Here is a 14630-nt window from a genome sequence, read left to right on the forward strand (position 1 = left end):
CAGGGGCGTGTGGCCCACAGCTCAGGCCACGTGTTGGTGCAGCCTCAGGAGCACAGCCTCCCTGGGTCCCCGCTTCTGCCCGTCAGGGCTGTCTCGAGGCCTCGTCCAGTCCACCACCCATCACTCCTGAGCCCTTTTGCCAGGGAACCTTGAGGGGGCGGAGCCATTGTGACCCACCGCAGCACGTGGTGGGGACACAGGAACTAGCCATCACCCCTGTGGGCAGGAAGCTGGTGTTCAGGGCATGCCATGGACCAGGGACGGGGTCCAGACCAGGCCTCTCAGAGAGAAGCCTGTGGGATGTCCAGCGGGCCACCAAGAGCAAGATCAGCAGTGGCCGTGAGGAGTCAGGTTGGACGGATGGACAGAGGCCTTGGGAGGAGGCGCAGGTGGGGCAGCTCCCTGGGGTCCTGGGTCCCTCCTCGGTAGCTGTCCTCTGGGAGGAGCTCTGCGGATGGGTCCCAATCCTCTGCCTCCTGGGGTGTGGTGTCAGACCCCGCTGGGCCTCCGTAGCCTGGAGGCAGTGGGCACTCCCCACAGAGACCCCATCGTCCTCTCAGTGGCTCATTCATCAGTCATCACCTGAGCCTTCTTGGGCATCCCTGACCTGGCCACAGGGTGCTGACCACTTGTGTGTGGGACCCCTGCCAGGGCCAGGTGAATGGACCTGGTGGAGGCCCCAGCCGTGCTCCTACAAGTGGGTGGGGGCTGGCAGCAGTAGCAGCCTCAGCATCAAGGGCAGCTATGCTGACCTCTGAGCCCCGGCCAGCCAGGGGGAGGCCCCCTGAAGGGATGGACGCTGCCCAAGGGGTCCTTGTCCTCCCGGCCTGGGCAGGTGGGTTGGCTTCCTGGCCCTGTTTGAAGAGCTTCTGGCCAGTTGTTTCGTGGAGGAGGCTGCTGCCTGCAGCCAGCTGTAGGGTGAGTGGGCACCCAGCAGAGCTTCCCTTGGTGTGGTGCCAGGGCCAGGCCAGTTCTCCTGGGCACGATGGCTGCCTGGCCTAGGGCAGGAGAGCCGTCCTCTGCCACTCACCTCCCGTGGTGGCTAGGCCACAGCCCGAGGAGGGCATCTGCATCACGAGCCACTGAGGTGGACTGGCTCCCGTGTTACCAGGAAGCCAGATGAGGAGTACCCGCCTGTCGGGGGGTTGAGTGACTTAGCTGTCTCTGTAACAGTGCCCCTGCCACCAGTCTATATGGTCCCAGGACCCCCAGAGGCCCTGGATCCACCCTGTCCAGGAAATAGGCCTGAACCTGGGCCCTTCAAGGACCTGATTGCCTGGCTGCCCCTCACCACCATGAGGCTGGGGCCCCGAGAAGAGGGGAGATGTGTGTGGGCTGGTCCTGTGACTCTGTCCCGGGGTCTCCCTGGGCATTTGGTCATGTGATCATCAACACCTAGCCCCAAGTATCCTCTGCGTGGGTTTTGGAATTGGTTGCCTGGAGCCCAGGAATGCTAAGACGCATGGGCTCCCTGTCTTTGGGGGCCCCATGTCCAGTGAGGGGACCACGTGAGACCGGCTGCTCTGCGGTACAGAAGAGCCCAACCCAGCTGGGCAGGAGACAGAGCTGGCCTCCTGGGGCTGAGCCTCCATGCTCAGCCAGTCCTGGGCTCTGGGTCGTGAGTCAGAGCAGCAGGTGCCATGCAGGGACGGAGGAAGGCGAGGGGCCATGGCAGGGCCGGGCCTCTGAGCTCACGGAGAAGCTGGAGCTGAGTGGCCCGTCAGAGTGAGCCACAGGGATGCTCTGCCTAGACAGCTCCAGCTCTGGTCAGGGCTGGTGACTTCAGAGGAGGACCTGGCCAGCCAGGCTGGCCCCACTGGCCGTGACCGCCGTGTGGCACCTCTTCTTCTCTCTGGAAATCCAAGCAGTGTCCCTGGTGTGGGCGCTGAGTTGCTGACTGAGAGTGGAAGCCTGAGAGGTGGTCAGAGACTGGGGGCCACTGAGCAAGGCAGACGGGCTTGAGCAAGAAGGTCCCCCAGAAAGCAGGTCAGCAAGAGCCGCGGAGGAAGCCCGGGTGCCGAGACGCAGCCTCTTCCACAGTGAGCTCGCCCTGCGCCTCGGCCCTGCCTGGTCGTGGGGTCAGAGTCAGTGAGACTCCTGCGTGTCCTTACGGAGACTCTCCAGTCACAGCCGTGGGACGGCTGCATTCCCAGGTCTTGGAGCTGGTGAGCTCCAACCCGTCCACCTCTCTGGGTCTGAACGAGGCGCTGTCACTTGGCCCTGGAGAAGGCACGATGCTGAATCTCACTGTGAAGTTCCACACGGCAGATGGGAGTGGGGAGGGGAAATCAGAATGGCTCTGCCTTCTCACACTGGGGACAGTAGCCTCACTCCACACCTAAGTGCCCTGGCTGACCGTGAAGCAGGACCTGCCCGCTGCCCTCTGCCCACTGTGCAGAGTAGGGAGCTGGGTGCAGAGAGGGGTCACATGCCGCGACCCATGCTCAGGCGGGAGTGATGTCCGCACCTGGTCCTGCAGGGCTTGGTGAGCGGGGCAGGGATGTCCTACCTTGTGCCAGTCAGTGGTCAAGGGAGAGCTCCTGTTGGGGCCTCCTCTTGAGCCAGCCTGCGGGGAGCAGTGAGGTCCAGCTGCACCTCAACTCAGGACTCACAGGAGCTAGCCTCAGAGATGGGAAGCCCCTGCTGGGGTCTCCGTTCTGTAGAGAAGCTGACTCAAGGTGTTGCCCAAGCAGGAAATTGGTGCAGACATTTGGGGCCAGTACGGGACGCAGCCCCACCACAGGGGCCGCGGGAAGAGCAGCCTGAGTTATGGTCTGGAAATGGGGCCGCCTGCCCTGTGAGCAGCAGAGGGGTCTTTTGAGGTGCTGGAGTGGCCGAGGGCTTGGGCCACCTGAGCTCTGAAGCCTGTGGTCTGAGGGTCAGGCAGGCCCTGAGTCCCTGGTGTGCAGCAGGAGAGGGCAGGGCTCCAGGAAGGCCCAGCATGGTCCTCACAGGTGGCTGAGGAGCACACCGAGGGCACGCGGTGGGCGCTGCGCCTGAGCCTCATGCCTGCCCTCCTTCCTCTCTCCCTCTAGATGCAGAGCCCTATCTGCAGCCAGGCCCGCCCGGGCACCACGCCTCGTGCCCTGCAGGTTTGTGCCTGCGCTGCCGTGTGTGGCTGTGCCCGGTCCTGGTGTCCACCTGTCCTTGCTGGTGTCGTGCTGAGTGCAGGAGCTGTGCTGGGGTCTGGGGCTCGCCCTGCGCACTCCCAGGGCTCCGTATTAGGGCCCTGCGCTGGGCGCTGGACCACGGGGGGCCCCCGACCTGCAGCTCTGAGGCTGCGTCCGAGGTCAGGGCCGGGTGGGGCGGGCTCCTCTCTCCTGGGCAGTGGTCAGCACCCCCGTGTCCTCACATGTCTTCCTCTGTGTGCATCTGTGTTGTGATCTCCTCTTCTCCTGAGGACGCCAGGCAGACTGGATGAGGGCCACCCTGTGACCCTCACCTGAAGTCCCTCTGAAAGACCGTCTCCACATAGCCACCCTCAGAGGCCTTCGGGGCTAGAGCCTCAGCATGGAGACTTGGGGGACCCAATTCAGTCCCTAACACAGGGCACTGTGGGCAGATGGGACAGGACTGGACAGACCATCAGGGCGGGTCAGGAACAGACCCGTTAGTACCAGGAGGCAGGAAGAGCAGCAGGCCCCCGGGAGCCTCAGCGCAGGACCCAGCTGCAGGGAGAAGGAGCCCAGGCTCCTGGCTCCGAGGGGGAGACCCTGGAGGGAGATGAGTTCCTACCAGGTGGGGTGAGGAGGAGGCGGGGGAAGCCAGGCGGGAGGTGGCCCGGGGGTGGGACAGATGCCAGCTACAGCCAGAGGGGCACAGGAGGAAGTAGACAGCAGCGGGCAGCAGCGGGTGGGAGGAGGGGCCCAGTGCCACTAGGGGAGGTGGCGCAGGTCTCAGGCACCCAGCAGTTGGAGCCCAGGCACCGAGGGCTTGGTGGCAAGGTGCTTAACCCTGAGGGTTAGGAGCAGCTGTCCCTGGTGGTGGCCAGGGGTACGGGGTCAGCTAGAGAGCACTGCCAATGATGGAGGCTGCCAATACATCAGGAGGCGTCTTGAGAGGCCACACGCCGACCCTGCCCAGGTGGGACGACCTCTCTACACAGTGGATAGTGGTGAAAGAGGACGCCCTGGCATGGGCAGAGGGTAGGGCACAGCTCGCCCTCTCCACGGGGGAGGCTCTGTGCAGGGTAGCCCCCGAGCGCTGCCAGCCACCAGGCCGTGGGCCGCTTTGCCTGTCCCCGTGTGGCCTGCCGTGTTGTCTGGCCGTGGCCCTCCCGTCGCTCGTCCAAGCCTGTGTGTTGGTGAGGACCCTCCGGCCAGGGGAGGCAGAAACGAGAATCCTGGTGGGCGGCGCTGCTGCAGAGTGGTGGCCGCCCAAGTCCAGCTGGGACCCTGCTCAGCCTCCACCGCTCTCTCCCCAGGACACCAGGACTTCCTCGGAGAGCATCGTCTCCGTGCCCGCCTCCAGCACCTCAGGGTCTCCCAGCCGCGTCATCTACGTAAGTGGGGCCTGGGTGCGGTCGCCCCGGGGTGGCGGGGAGGCCGTGTTCTGGCTCCTCTCCTGGGCACTCACTCATGCAGATCTCCTGGGGCCGAGTCCCCCGGATCAGACCCCAGCTCTCTGGTGACCAGAAGGCAGAGGGATGTCACCTACAGTGGTGTAAACCAGCCCCATGGATGGCGTCGGGGTGTGCCAGGCGGCACGTGGGGAGGGGCAAAAGTGAAACCTGTGAGCGAGAGATTGACACCACTTGTCACGCAGCAAAACTTGTCCCTGGGAGAGCCCCAAGGTGCCACATGGGGGATGGCTTATCAGGGGAAGGAGTCCAGCCCCTTATGCTGCCCTTACCCAGAATGGCAGGTGACATGGGACGAGTCACTTCTGCAGTGCCCCTGCCGGCCAGGCCAGGACTAGGTCCCTGCAGCGTGGAGGGTCCGGTTGGCTCTTCTCTGCATTCTCCCCACCCTTCCTCTCTGCAGTGGTGGGACACAGATTTTCTCCTGCTATAATTCTTAAGGGTGATGATAACGAACACTCTTTCCCTTGGGTAACTATGGCCTGTCACTGGCCTGAAGGGTGATGACACCATGGTCCTTTGGGGACATCTCCTCTGAGAGTGTGAGGTCATCAAACCTGCTGTGTGACCTTAGGTGAAACAATCTCCTCTCTGAGCCTCTGGCGGTCATCTGTAGGATGAGGAGACTCTGCCCCCACTGTCCAGGGCTCACTGAGGTAGATCCTGGCCCAGAAGGAGGACGTAGGGACTGCTCACTGCCGGCGTTGTTAGGAGTCTCCGCCAGCTTGCTCCACGGCCATGACAAGGAACTGGGACCGAGTGTTTGGACGAGGAGGCGGAATATCTCACAGCTCTGGAGGCTGGAGCCCAAAGTGCGGGCAGGCCTCGTTCCTCCTGAGGCCCTTTTCCCGGGCTGTTGGACAGTGCCTTCTCCCCCCCTCGGGGTCACCCTGTGCCTGTCTGTGTCCTCATGGCCTCTGCTAACAAGGACACCAGGCCTACTGGATTAGGGCCACCGTGCAGACCTCATCCACCTTAAGTACCGCTGTAAGGCCCTGTCCCCAAACAGTGGCATTCAGAGTCCTGGGAGCTGGGACTGCACCACAGGGATTCAGCCCTCAGTGCCACCGTCATCGTCATGAGTGATGCTACTCGTCAGGACTGAGGATGTACGTTGGACGATGTTTGCAAAGTGCCTCGCAGGGCCTGGCCCGTGGAAGGTGCTCCCCAGATGGCACCAGGGGCCTGGCACATAGCATCTGCTCCCTAAATGTGTGCTTGAGTAACGGCCCTGGCAAGGGGCTTGGATCATGTAGTGACCACATAACCAGGCAGCGAGTGGTGACAGTAGCCTCCAATGTCCCAGCACCGCTTTCAAGGCCACACAGGGCTGGGCTTCAGACCCAGGCTCCCTGATCCGATGTCTGGGCTGTCTCCAGGGACTCTGCTGCTCTGAGCTAAAACCACCATCGCGGTCCTTTCTTCTCTCCCAGGTAGTCGCTAGCACGGCCAAGCTCCAAGACCCCCCGGCCCAGGGAACCCGGCTGGGATGGGGCTAGGCTGTGACCGTGTCCTCCAGGGACTTCTAGTCCACTGAGCACTTGGCTTCAGGTGGGATGGGGGCCAAGGAAAGGTGCAGGACTCTGGTGGGTGAGGACTTCCCAGCCAGAGTGTCCACGCTGTGTCTGAGCTCGGCGGAGCCTCCTGCGCCTGCTTCAGTGAAAGATGCGATGGTATCCAGCACCCCAGATCTAAACTACTGGTTCTTAGGTTGACACCATGAGCAAGCACTGGCTGTGAACAGTGGGCAGCCAGGCCCCAGGACGCCCTGCCCCGCAGCCTTCTCTCAGCCTCAGAGCCCAGTGACTAGGTGGGCGCCTGGCCTGTACCGGGGGGTGGCTCAGAGAGCTGCAGACTCACAGGTGCCTGGCCTCTCACACAGCATCTGAGCAAGGACACCACTGCCCAGGAGCTCCCAGAGCCCAGGAGGCCCACAGGCCGGAACGCCCCAGTCTGTCTCCCAGATCAGGCAGTGGGCCATCCCTGTGCTTGAACTCCTTCCTGGGACATGGCCGGCTGGAACAAGCCCTCTTGGCTCCGAGTGGGGCCTGGCTTGTCTTTCCATCCCTGCTGGGGGTGCCAGCCCTGGCTGGGTGCAGGACACGCGCCTGGCCCCAGGAGGGTGAGCTCATTCCATGGCCACTCAGGCTGCAGCACAGGACACCAGTGCCAGCTCCTGCCAGCCAGGATGCTGGTCATCAAACGCTGTCTCCTCTGATCGCCCCAGGCAGGCGGAGATGGTCCCCCATCACGTCCGCGTGGCAGAATTCCTGGGGTGCTATGCCGTCTCCTGTAGACCTGCACTTGGGGCAGCAGGCGGGGACTCTCACGATGATCTGTCCACTGCCTCCTCTATTACACAAGTAATGCACATCCACCCACCACTCATGTCTGGGGTCAGCACGAGGCGGGAGTGCGTGCCGTGGCCGCCCCTCGGGAACGCAGGGCGAGGCTGTGCACACTCCCCGAGGGCCTCTTCTCTCTGGTGTGATTTGTCAACACTGGAGTCACACAAACAGTGTGTGCCCTCTTCCAGCACCAAGTGGCCTGTGCTGCGGTGGCAGGAGCTCGTGGTGACGGTGGGGTCACGCAGGGTCATGGCGTGGCTTCTTGGCTAGATGGAGTATGGGGAGAAGAAAGCTGAGAAAAGCACTGTCCACCCGCCCAGTGGCCTTCCCAGGGAGGAGCAAGCCTGGGAGCCTGGGCACAGGAGGCCGTGGGGCTACAGGGCCACCCCATGGCTGTCTGTGTTTGTGGACGGGCGGCCTTGGGCCATCCACATCCAGCAGCCCACCAGCCCTGGGGGTGCCCGCCCTGGCTGGGTGCAGGACACACGCCTGGCCCCAGGAGGGTGAGCTCATTCCATGGCCACTCAGGCTGCAGCAGGTACAGGAGGCCTGAGGACGGAGGGGACTAGCCTGGGGCCAGGTGCCTCCCAGGCCCTGTGGCTACTCAGGGGAAGCCCAGAGGACGGGTGACTGAGGGAGGTGAATGTGGGGGGCATGGCCTCTTAGTGACCTGAGAAACTCAGGTCTGAGGCATCTTACTGGAGCCGTGACCGCTGAGGCTCACTGCGGTCCAGTGACGCACCAACCCAGCGGGCGTCCCCTCTACAGGAGACCCCAGAGCTCTGCCGACTTTGGCAAACGCTGCAGTGACTTTAAGTCCAGGCTGCCCTGAGCACAGGGCCATGACAAGCTTGGAGTTAGGGGCAGGGGCTCAATGAGGGATTAAGTGGGGTCCGGGGACCCTCTAGTGTTGTCTGGGTCACAGACGGAGACCAGTCCCTTCCCGACAGGAAGAAAATAAAACAGCTCCGGATGGGAAGGGCCCCGAGGAGGCCCTCTGGAGCCTGAGAGGCGGGAGGCCAGGCAGGGGAAGGGGTCAGCAAGAGCAAGTCCCCAGTGAGGAATGGACTAGTGATGGGAACTGCAGGGGTCAGGGTGGCGGTGTGAGCGGGGAGCAGGGGGCCATGCTGAGCAGGCAGGAGGGCCACACCCCGGGTCCTGGGCTCTGGCTCCCTACTGCCCCCAAAGGTGAGGGACGCCTGGAAAATGCCGGCAGGCTGACCACCATGACCGCCCGTGGACGGCTCGGGGTTGGACCTGGGGTCTCTCGCCCTGTCCTGGGCTCCAGGAGGAGCAGCCAGAGTGGAGACATCAGGCTTCCTTCTCGCCCTGGGCCATGCAAAGAGCTGGTTGGCCCAAAGGCCCGGAGTCCTGGCAGAGCCTGGGTCCGCCTGTCGTCAGGGTGGGCTTGCTGCGGGAGGCCAGCCAGTGCTGCTGGCTCTCGAGATGGCGCAGGGGGGTCTGGCCACAGCACACCGTGGGCGTGGGGAGAGGCTGCGGGCAAGCAGGCTGGGGGCAGGAAGCCCTCGTTCAGGGGCTCCTGTGGGACTCACAGTGTCCCTGAGGAAGGGCTGCCTGGGTTTGAGCTGCAGGAGTATGGGGTGAGCTAGGGAGACTCCCCTGCGGCAGGACAGGACAGGGGAGCACAACAGCAAAAAGCATAGACCCTCGGGTCAGACAGCACCATGCTGCCCCTGCTGCGTGACTCTGAACAAGTTGTCCAACCTCTCTGGGCTCCTCATCTGCCATGAGGAGTTACTGTGAGAGTTCCTGTCACAGACCTGCTGTGATATTTTGTGAGTTCACAGTAAAAGGTGGTAGTTGTCTCAGGTCCAGCCTATGTGTCACCTGCTGCTGCTACTGAGGGTGTCTTCTTGCAGACCCTGCAGGAGAGGTGTTGAGCAGGCTGCTGGGGGCCAGCAGTGTCCACATCAGAGCACCTGTGGCTGGAAAGTGCCCCGGGCAGCCCAAGGACCACCCAGGGCCAGGCAGTGGGCGGGCGGGCGTTGGAGCTAGTGTGCCAGCACAGGGCAGAGTGGGGGCAGGTGGGCAGAGTGGACCAGGTGGCAGGCGGCCAGGCGGGCACCCTGAGAGCAGCCCTGCGGCACCACAGGCTGGGTTGGCAAGCCCCGGTGAGCACCTTCTGTGGGCAGGTGTGTGGGGGCCAGGGCCCACCCATCAGATGCCCGGGCTCACGCGTGCCAAGGTGCGTGCACCAGTGTGTGTGCGTGTGTGTGTCTGTGTACAGACAGGTACAGGTGGGTGTGGGGGTGATCGTGTGTGTGCATGCAAGTTTCTAGGGGGTCCGTGTGTGCAAGTACGTGTGCCAATATTCAGGTATGTGCTGTGAGTGCAGGACTGAGTGTGTGGGCTTGTGGGTGCCTGATTGTGGGTGTGCATGAGTGTGCACTACCATGTGGGAGAGGTGCCGTGTAGGGACGTGTCCCTCTGCAGTCAGACTGTGCGTCCTCCGTGAGCATAGACATGCACTGGCTCCTGTGTGCATATGTGAGTGTGAGCACATGCGTGTGTGTGTGTGTGAGCACATGCGTGTGCCTGTCCTGCATCTCACCGTCTGGCAGGCCTGTGCCGGACTCATGGGTCTCGACCTCTCCGCCTGGGAGCCCCTTTGTTGATGCAGTTGGAGAGAGCGTGCTCAGGACCGCAGGGCCCTCTGGAGGCTGGCACGGGGCAGGCTGTCCCAGCTGAGTCCCCTGCCCCTGGGCAGTGTCCCGGCTCTGGGCTTGGGGCAGCTGCCACCTGGGACCTGGGACACGGGTCACTTCCTGCCTCTGCTCTGTCCTCCCTCAGGCGAAGCTTGGAGACGAGATCCTTGACTACAGGGACTTGGCCGCGCTTCCCAAAAGCAAGGCCATCTACAACATCGACCGCCCAGACATGATCTCCTACTCGCCCTACGTCAGCCACTGCGCGGGCGACAGGCAGAGCTGCAGCGAGGTACGGCCTCAGCGTGGTCCGTGGGCAGGAGCCTCCCTCACAGGGGCATTCTGATGGGATCCAGCCAGTGTCCTCCGCTCTGCGGGCTCCCCATGCCCTCGGGTGACCTGCCACACCACACTCACTAGTGCTCAGCGCGCTGGCTCTAAGCACCCCTCACTGAAGGGCCTGCAAGAGCCTCGTTAAAGGAGCAGGAGCAGGAGTGGGAGCGGGAGCGGGAGCGGGAGCGGGAGCGGGAGCAGGAGCGGGAGCAGGCAGCAGGCAGCAGGCAGCAGAACAGGCTGCCCTTGGGAAGGGATAGAACCTGGTTGAGAGTCTCTGGCTCCTCCTGAGTGCTGGAGTATTGTCATGAAGCAGGAAATGCAGTTTTCCTGGCCAGGACTCCCTGGCTGCACCCAGCCCCACCAGCCAGCAAGCTCCCACTCTCCTTGGTGACTCCCGAGCCAGTTCCACCCCCTGGTGACCAGGAATTACTTCGCAGTGTTGCTGGAGCATCCTCTGTTACTTGGTGACTTCTAAATGAGGCCGCCCTTCTCCATCTGACCTGGATTCACTGGAGGTTCTCACTGCTCCTTCTGTGACTCTGAGATCTCGGTGTCCCTGTGGCCGAGGTGCGGGGCCGCGGGCCTGAGCGTGTAGCCCGCGTGTAGCCAGGCACAGGTGCTCACAGGGCAGGGACACCAGGTCCTTTCAAGCATGATTCCTTTGGTCCTCCTCATTCTGTGACTTCTCAAAATGAGGAAAATGAGGGCTGAGCCCCAGGGCACCGTGCACAGCAGGTGGGTACAGGGAAGTCCAACCTGGGCCTGGTGTGACCAGGCACCTGCTCAGGTCACAGCTGCGGGGCTTTGAGGGCCAAACAGGAGAGAGATGACTCAGGGATAGCAGGTGCCCCTGCTGACCACGAGAGCCTGAGAGTGTGGTGACAAGCCTCACTGTTACTGAGAGACCCCAGGAAGGGTGAGGCAGGGGCGTCCAACCTGTACCCCCTGCCCGTGCCCCGGCCCTAGGTTCCTGTCACTCTCTTTCCCCTGGCCCCCTTCCCCTCCTTCCAGAGAAAACCTGGTGATGTGCACACAGAGTGTGGCGGGTGTCCTGAGCCTGCAGTCTTCCGTTATGGAAGAAGTGTGTCTCGAGAGCGGTGGGGCATGGCGAGTGGCCAAGCCAGGCTCCAAGCCTGGGAGCCCCTTTCTCTAGGTGCCCTGGACCACATTTCTCCAAAAGAGTCCTGCGGTCCGTTCTGCGTCTCCTGGGGTGGGTTCATTCCCGTGTGGAGGCTCACGTCCGTCCACCAGGTGCACCTTGACCCAGTGTTGCCTGCCGGTCCCCAAACCACCCCTTCACCCCCAAAGTAGTGCCTAGTGTCACAGTGCTGACAGGTCACTCTGTTGTGTCCACAGTCTCCTCAGTTGCTCTCGCCAACGCCGACTGAGGTAACCACCCTCCTGCCTGTGCCCTGTTTGCTATGGTGCTGCTGCCCATCTGTTATAAAGATAACCAGCCATGGCGCCCTGGGAGGGCCTCGGGGCTCCTGGCCGCAGAGCCTGGGCCTCAGCCCCCAGAGCTCGGCACCTGACTTAGTGTTGGTTATTTTTATAATCACGCCTCGTCTGCATGCTTTCCTGTGCCTGCCAGCCCCGCCCTCATGGACGCCTGGACACGGCAGCACCTGAGCGGGTTGTGGTCTGGGTCATGGCTCCCTGGGTTAGTTCAGGTTCACTTCATGCCCAAGCAGGATGCACGGGATCTTCTGGCCCTGCAGGGAACACTCTGGAAACATCTCTGTAGCAAAAACCTTTCTCCTTAGCCGTCTGGGACATTCCTGTTTCTCAGAAATTGGTCAGTGAGGTGGACTGTAGCCCACCAGGCTGCAGCTTGCACTGTGGTGCAGGGAGGGGCAGGTGGGGTATCACAGGACCCGTGAGCAAGGGACAGCAAGAGCTGGCGGTGCAGAGCATGTGCCGTCCCCTGGGCTCCAGGCCTCATCTCCTCACCGGCCCCTAGGAGCTGTCCACCAGCCACTGTCATCACGCATGCTCCATAAGTCACTAAAGCACGGTGACCTCTGACGGGTGACCTCCGGCAGGCCCAGCTGGCCATCCTTGCACTACCTCGTTACCCACACAGGGAAACCCCGAGGGGGACGTCGGCTCCTCCCACGAGGAGCTCAAGGCCCGCTGGACAGCACGCTCTAGAACGAGCCCAGCCTCGTGGCAAAGCCCCCCAGAAGGTGCCTGCAGACACAAGCACACATTTGGTCAATGGGAGGCTACACAGCCCACGGGCTTCTGGTGGTCACTCTGGCCCTGGGGCCTTGGGCGCCCTCACTGGGACCACCTTCCTCCTGCCCGCTCATCCTCAGCGGGTTCCCAGGAGACGGAGTCTCCTTATCTCGCTGGACCCAGTCCTTCCCCTCCTTCCTTGTAGTTCTGGGGAGCCAGAATCTTCTGTCTAGTCCCTGTCCAGTCCCTTCACCTGGCTCCTTAGTCTGCCCTTAGAAACAGCACTGGGGGCAAGGGGCAGCCATGTCACCCTGCTGCTGCAGATGGCTAGACAGGTCACCTGGCCTCGGAATGGGCTGCAGGTGGGCATCAGACCTCAAACCCCTGGGTCCAGGTTTGCAGCGACCCGGCAGACCAGAGGCCAGCTCACACTAAGCTCCCCAACCAGCAGTGGCCAGGAGACAGGACAGCCTGAGGTGCACAACTGGTGGCTGGCCTGGCAGAGGATGCCAGAGGTGGCAGGGGCTCTGGCAGAGGATGCCAGAGGTGGCAGGGGCTCCAGCCGGGCAGGAGAGGGAGCCCGTGAGAGGGACGGGGTGTGCAGGCAGGAATATGGCCGGGCAGCCATGAGCGCCAGACCAGCCCCCGCTCATTCTGGTGGTGCTGCGAGGGGTGGAACAGCGGTCAGCCCTCGTCAGGGTTCTGGGTGGGCTGGCATGATCCAGGCCACGGGGCCACGCTGCAGGGGTTAGGGCAGGCTGCTCCCCCCGCCTCGGGACCGTGCCATCCCATGCCTCCACTGCCCACTGACCACTCCCAGCAGTCCTCCTGCTTGGATAGGGCCAGTCATCAGTGCCCGTGGTCCCCCCGGCTGGGCCTGGGCCCACAGGGGCTCTTCCTGTCCCTTTGGCACTAGAGGCTCTCGATGCTCTCGAGCTCTGTTTCAAGGAGCCCAGGTGCTGGGAGGGCTGGGGGAGTGGAGGGTGCAGGGGCAGCTGGGGGCCCGCCACCCCCTGGAGCCTCAGTTCACAGGAGGCACCTAGAGAGGGGAGGCCGCGGTGCCTGATGGGACAGGGGCCATGCTTAGGCCAAGGGGCCTGTCAGCGTCATGGCCAGGCTGAACCCAGCCCTTCAGACGGGGCCTAGCAGGGGGATTTCATGTTGGGGGCATGTTGAGTCAGCCCCTGGGGCCAGGGGGACGAATGCTGAGGGGGTGGGTGAGGGGGGGTGAGGGGGGTGTGCTCTCACCTCAGGGATTCACGAGCTGTGTCTTCCCTCCCAGGGGGACCAAGATGACCGGTCCTACAAGCAGTGCCGGACCTCCAGCCCCAGCTCCACCGGCTCTGTCAGCCTTGGGCGCTACACCCCGACCTCACGGTCGCCCCAGCACTACAGCCGTCCAGGTACTCTGTCCCCTGGCTCGCAGCCTCCAACGAGACTGTCCTTGTGGTTGCTTTCGTGGTTACAAAGTGGGCTCTTATGCAGCTAGGAACATGGCCGAGGGTGGGACTGTCCATGGGTGGCCGGTGGAGTTAGTGGTATACAGAGGGCCTACTCCCGTCTGGGTGGAGGCAGCCAGGTACCCGTTGGTCAGAGCATCACCCGGGAAGCACACAGCGGGAAGTGGTGGCTGAGCGCACGTGTCACAGGAAGGCAGGAGAACACAAGGGCAGGGATGGCTGTGAAACTTGAGTGTGGAGGAAAATCAGTGGCCAGAGAAAGAGTCGGAATACGCATAGCATGTCCCCTGTGCTCGATTAGTCACTGCAGGGAAAGCCATCCTCGTGGGAAAGTTGGCATGAGGTCAGGGCAGAGCCCCATGGAGGGCCCCCTCCACCCATGTCACCTCGTCCCAGCCTGCACCCAGCTGTGCGTTGCTCTACCTCAGCTTTAAGACTCCTTGGCCCCTGGAGCGTCCAAGCCCAGGGGTGCACAGGAACGCTGCCTCTCTGAGGGATCTTTCCAGGCTGTTTCCTTGGTCAACTGTGCATGACCCCATTTCCACCTCTGTGACGACAGCGCTGATGTGAGCAAACCTGGTGGAAAAATCCAGTCATTCATTTGCAAAGTCACTTTCATTGGCTCTTTGCAATGTGCCAATAAGTGTGCCCAATAAGTGTGAAAAGAGGGGACGAGAGAGAGTGAGTGAATGAGTGAGTGAATGAATGAGTGCATGAGTGAATGAGTGAGTGAGTGAGGAATGAGTAAGGAATGAATGAATGAGTGGGTGAGTGAATGAATGAGTGGGTGAGTGAATGAATGAGTGGGTGAGTGAATGAATGAATGAGTAACTGAATGAATAAGTCAATGAGTGAGTGAGGAATGAATGAATGAGTGGGTGAGTGAATGAATGAGTGGGTGAGTGAATGAATGAATGAGTAACTGAATGAATAAGTCAATGAGTGAGTGAGGAATGAATGAATGAGTGGGTGAGTGAATGAATGAATGAGTGAGTGAATGAATGAATGAGTAAATGAATGAGTGAGTGAGGAATGAATGAATGAGTGGGTGGGTGAGTAAGTG

General features: G+C 62.3%; 1 protein-coding gene across 17 annotated transcripts in view; it reads left to right on the plus strand.

The window, feature by feature from the left end:
• Ablim2 (actin binding LIM protein family member 2) overlaps window positions 1-14630 on the plus strand; it is a 135598-nt gene that overhangs the window by 77469 nt on the left and 43499 nt on the right. For 7 of the 17 annotated variants that reach the window (XM_078020950.1, XM_078020952.1, XM_078020955.1 and 4 more), the window contains exons 9-13: window positions 3036-3092; window positions 4424-4501; window positions 9739-9885; window positions 11286-11318; window positions 13390-13510. In XM_078020950.1, coding sequence (XP_077877076.1) covers window positions 3036-3092; window positions 4424-4501; window positions 9739-9885; window positions 11286-11318; window positions 13390-13510 — 436 coding nt within the window. The remainder of the gene's footprint in view (window positions 1-3035; window positions 3093-4423; window positions 4502-9738; window positions 9886-11285; window positions 11319-13389; window positions 13511-14630) is intronic. The other 10 variants (XM_078020951.1, XM_078020958.1, XM_078020957.1 and 7 more) reach the window with 3 other exon arrangements.

The sequence above is a fragment of the Ictidomys tridecemlineatus genome, chromosome 9 (genome assembly GCF_052094955.1).
Source record: "Ictidomys tridecemlineatus isolate mIctTri1 chromosome 9, mIctTri1.hap1, whole genome shotgun sequence".
Lineage (NCBI taxonomy): Eukaryota > Metazoa > Chordata > Mammalia > Rodentia > Sciuridae > Ictidomys > Ictidomys tridecemlineatus.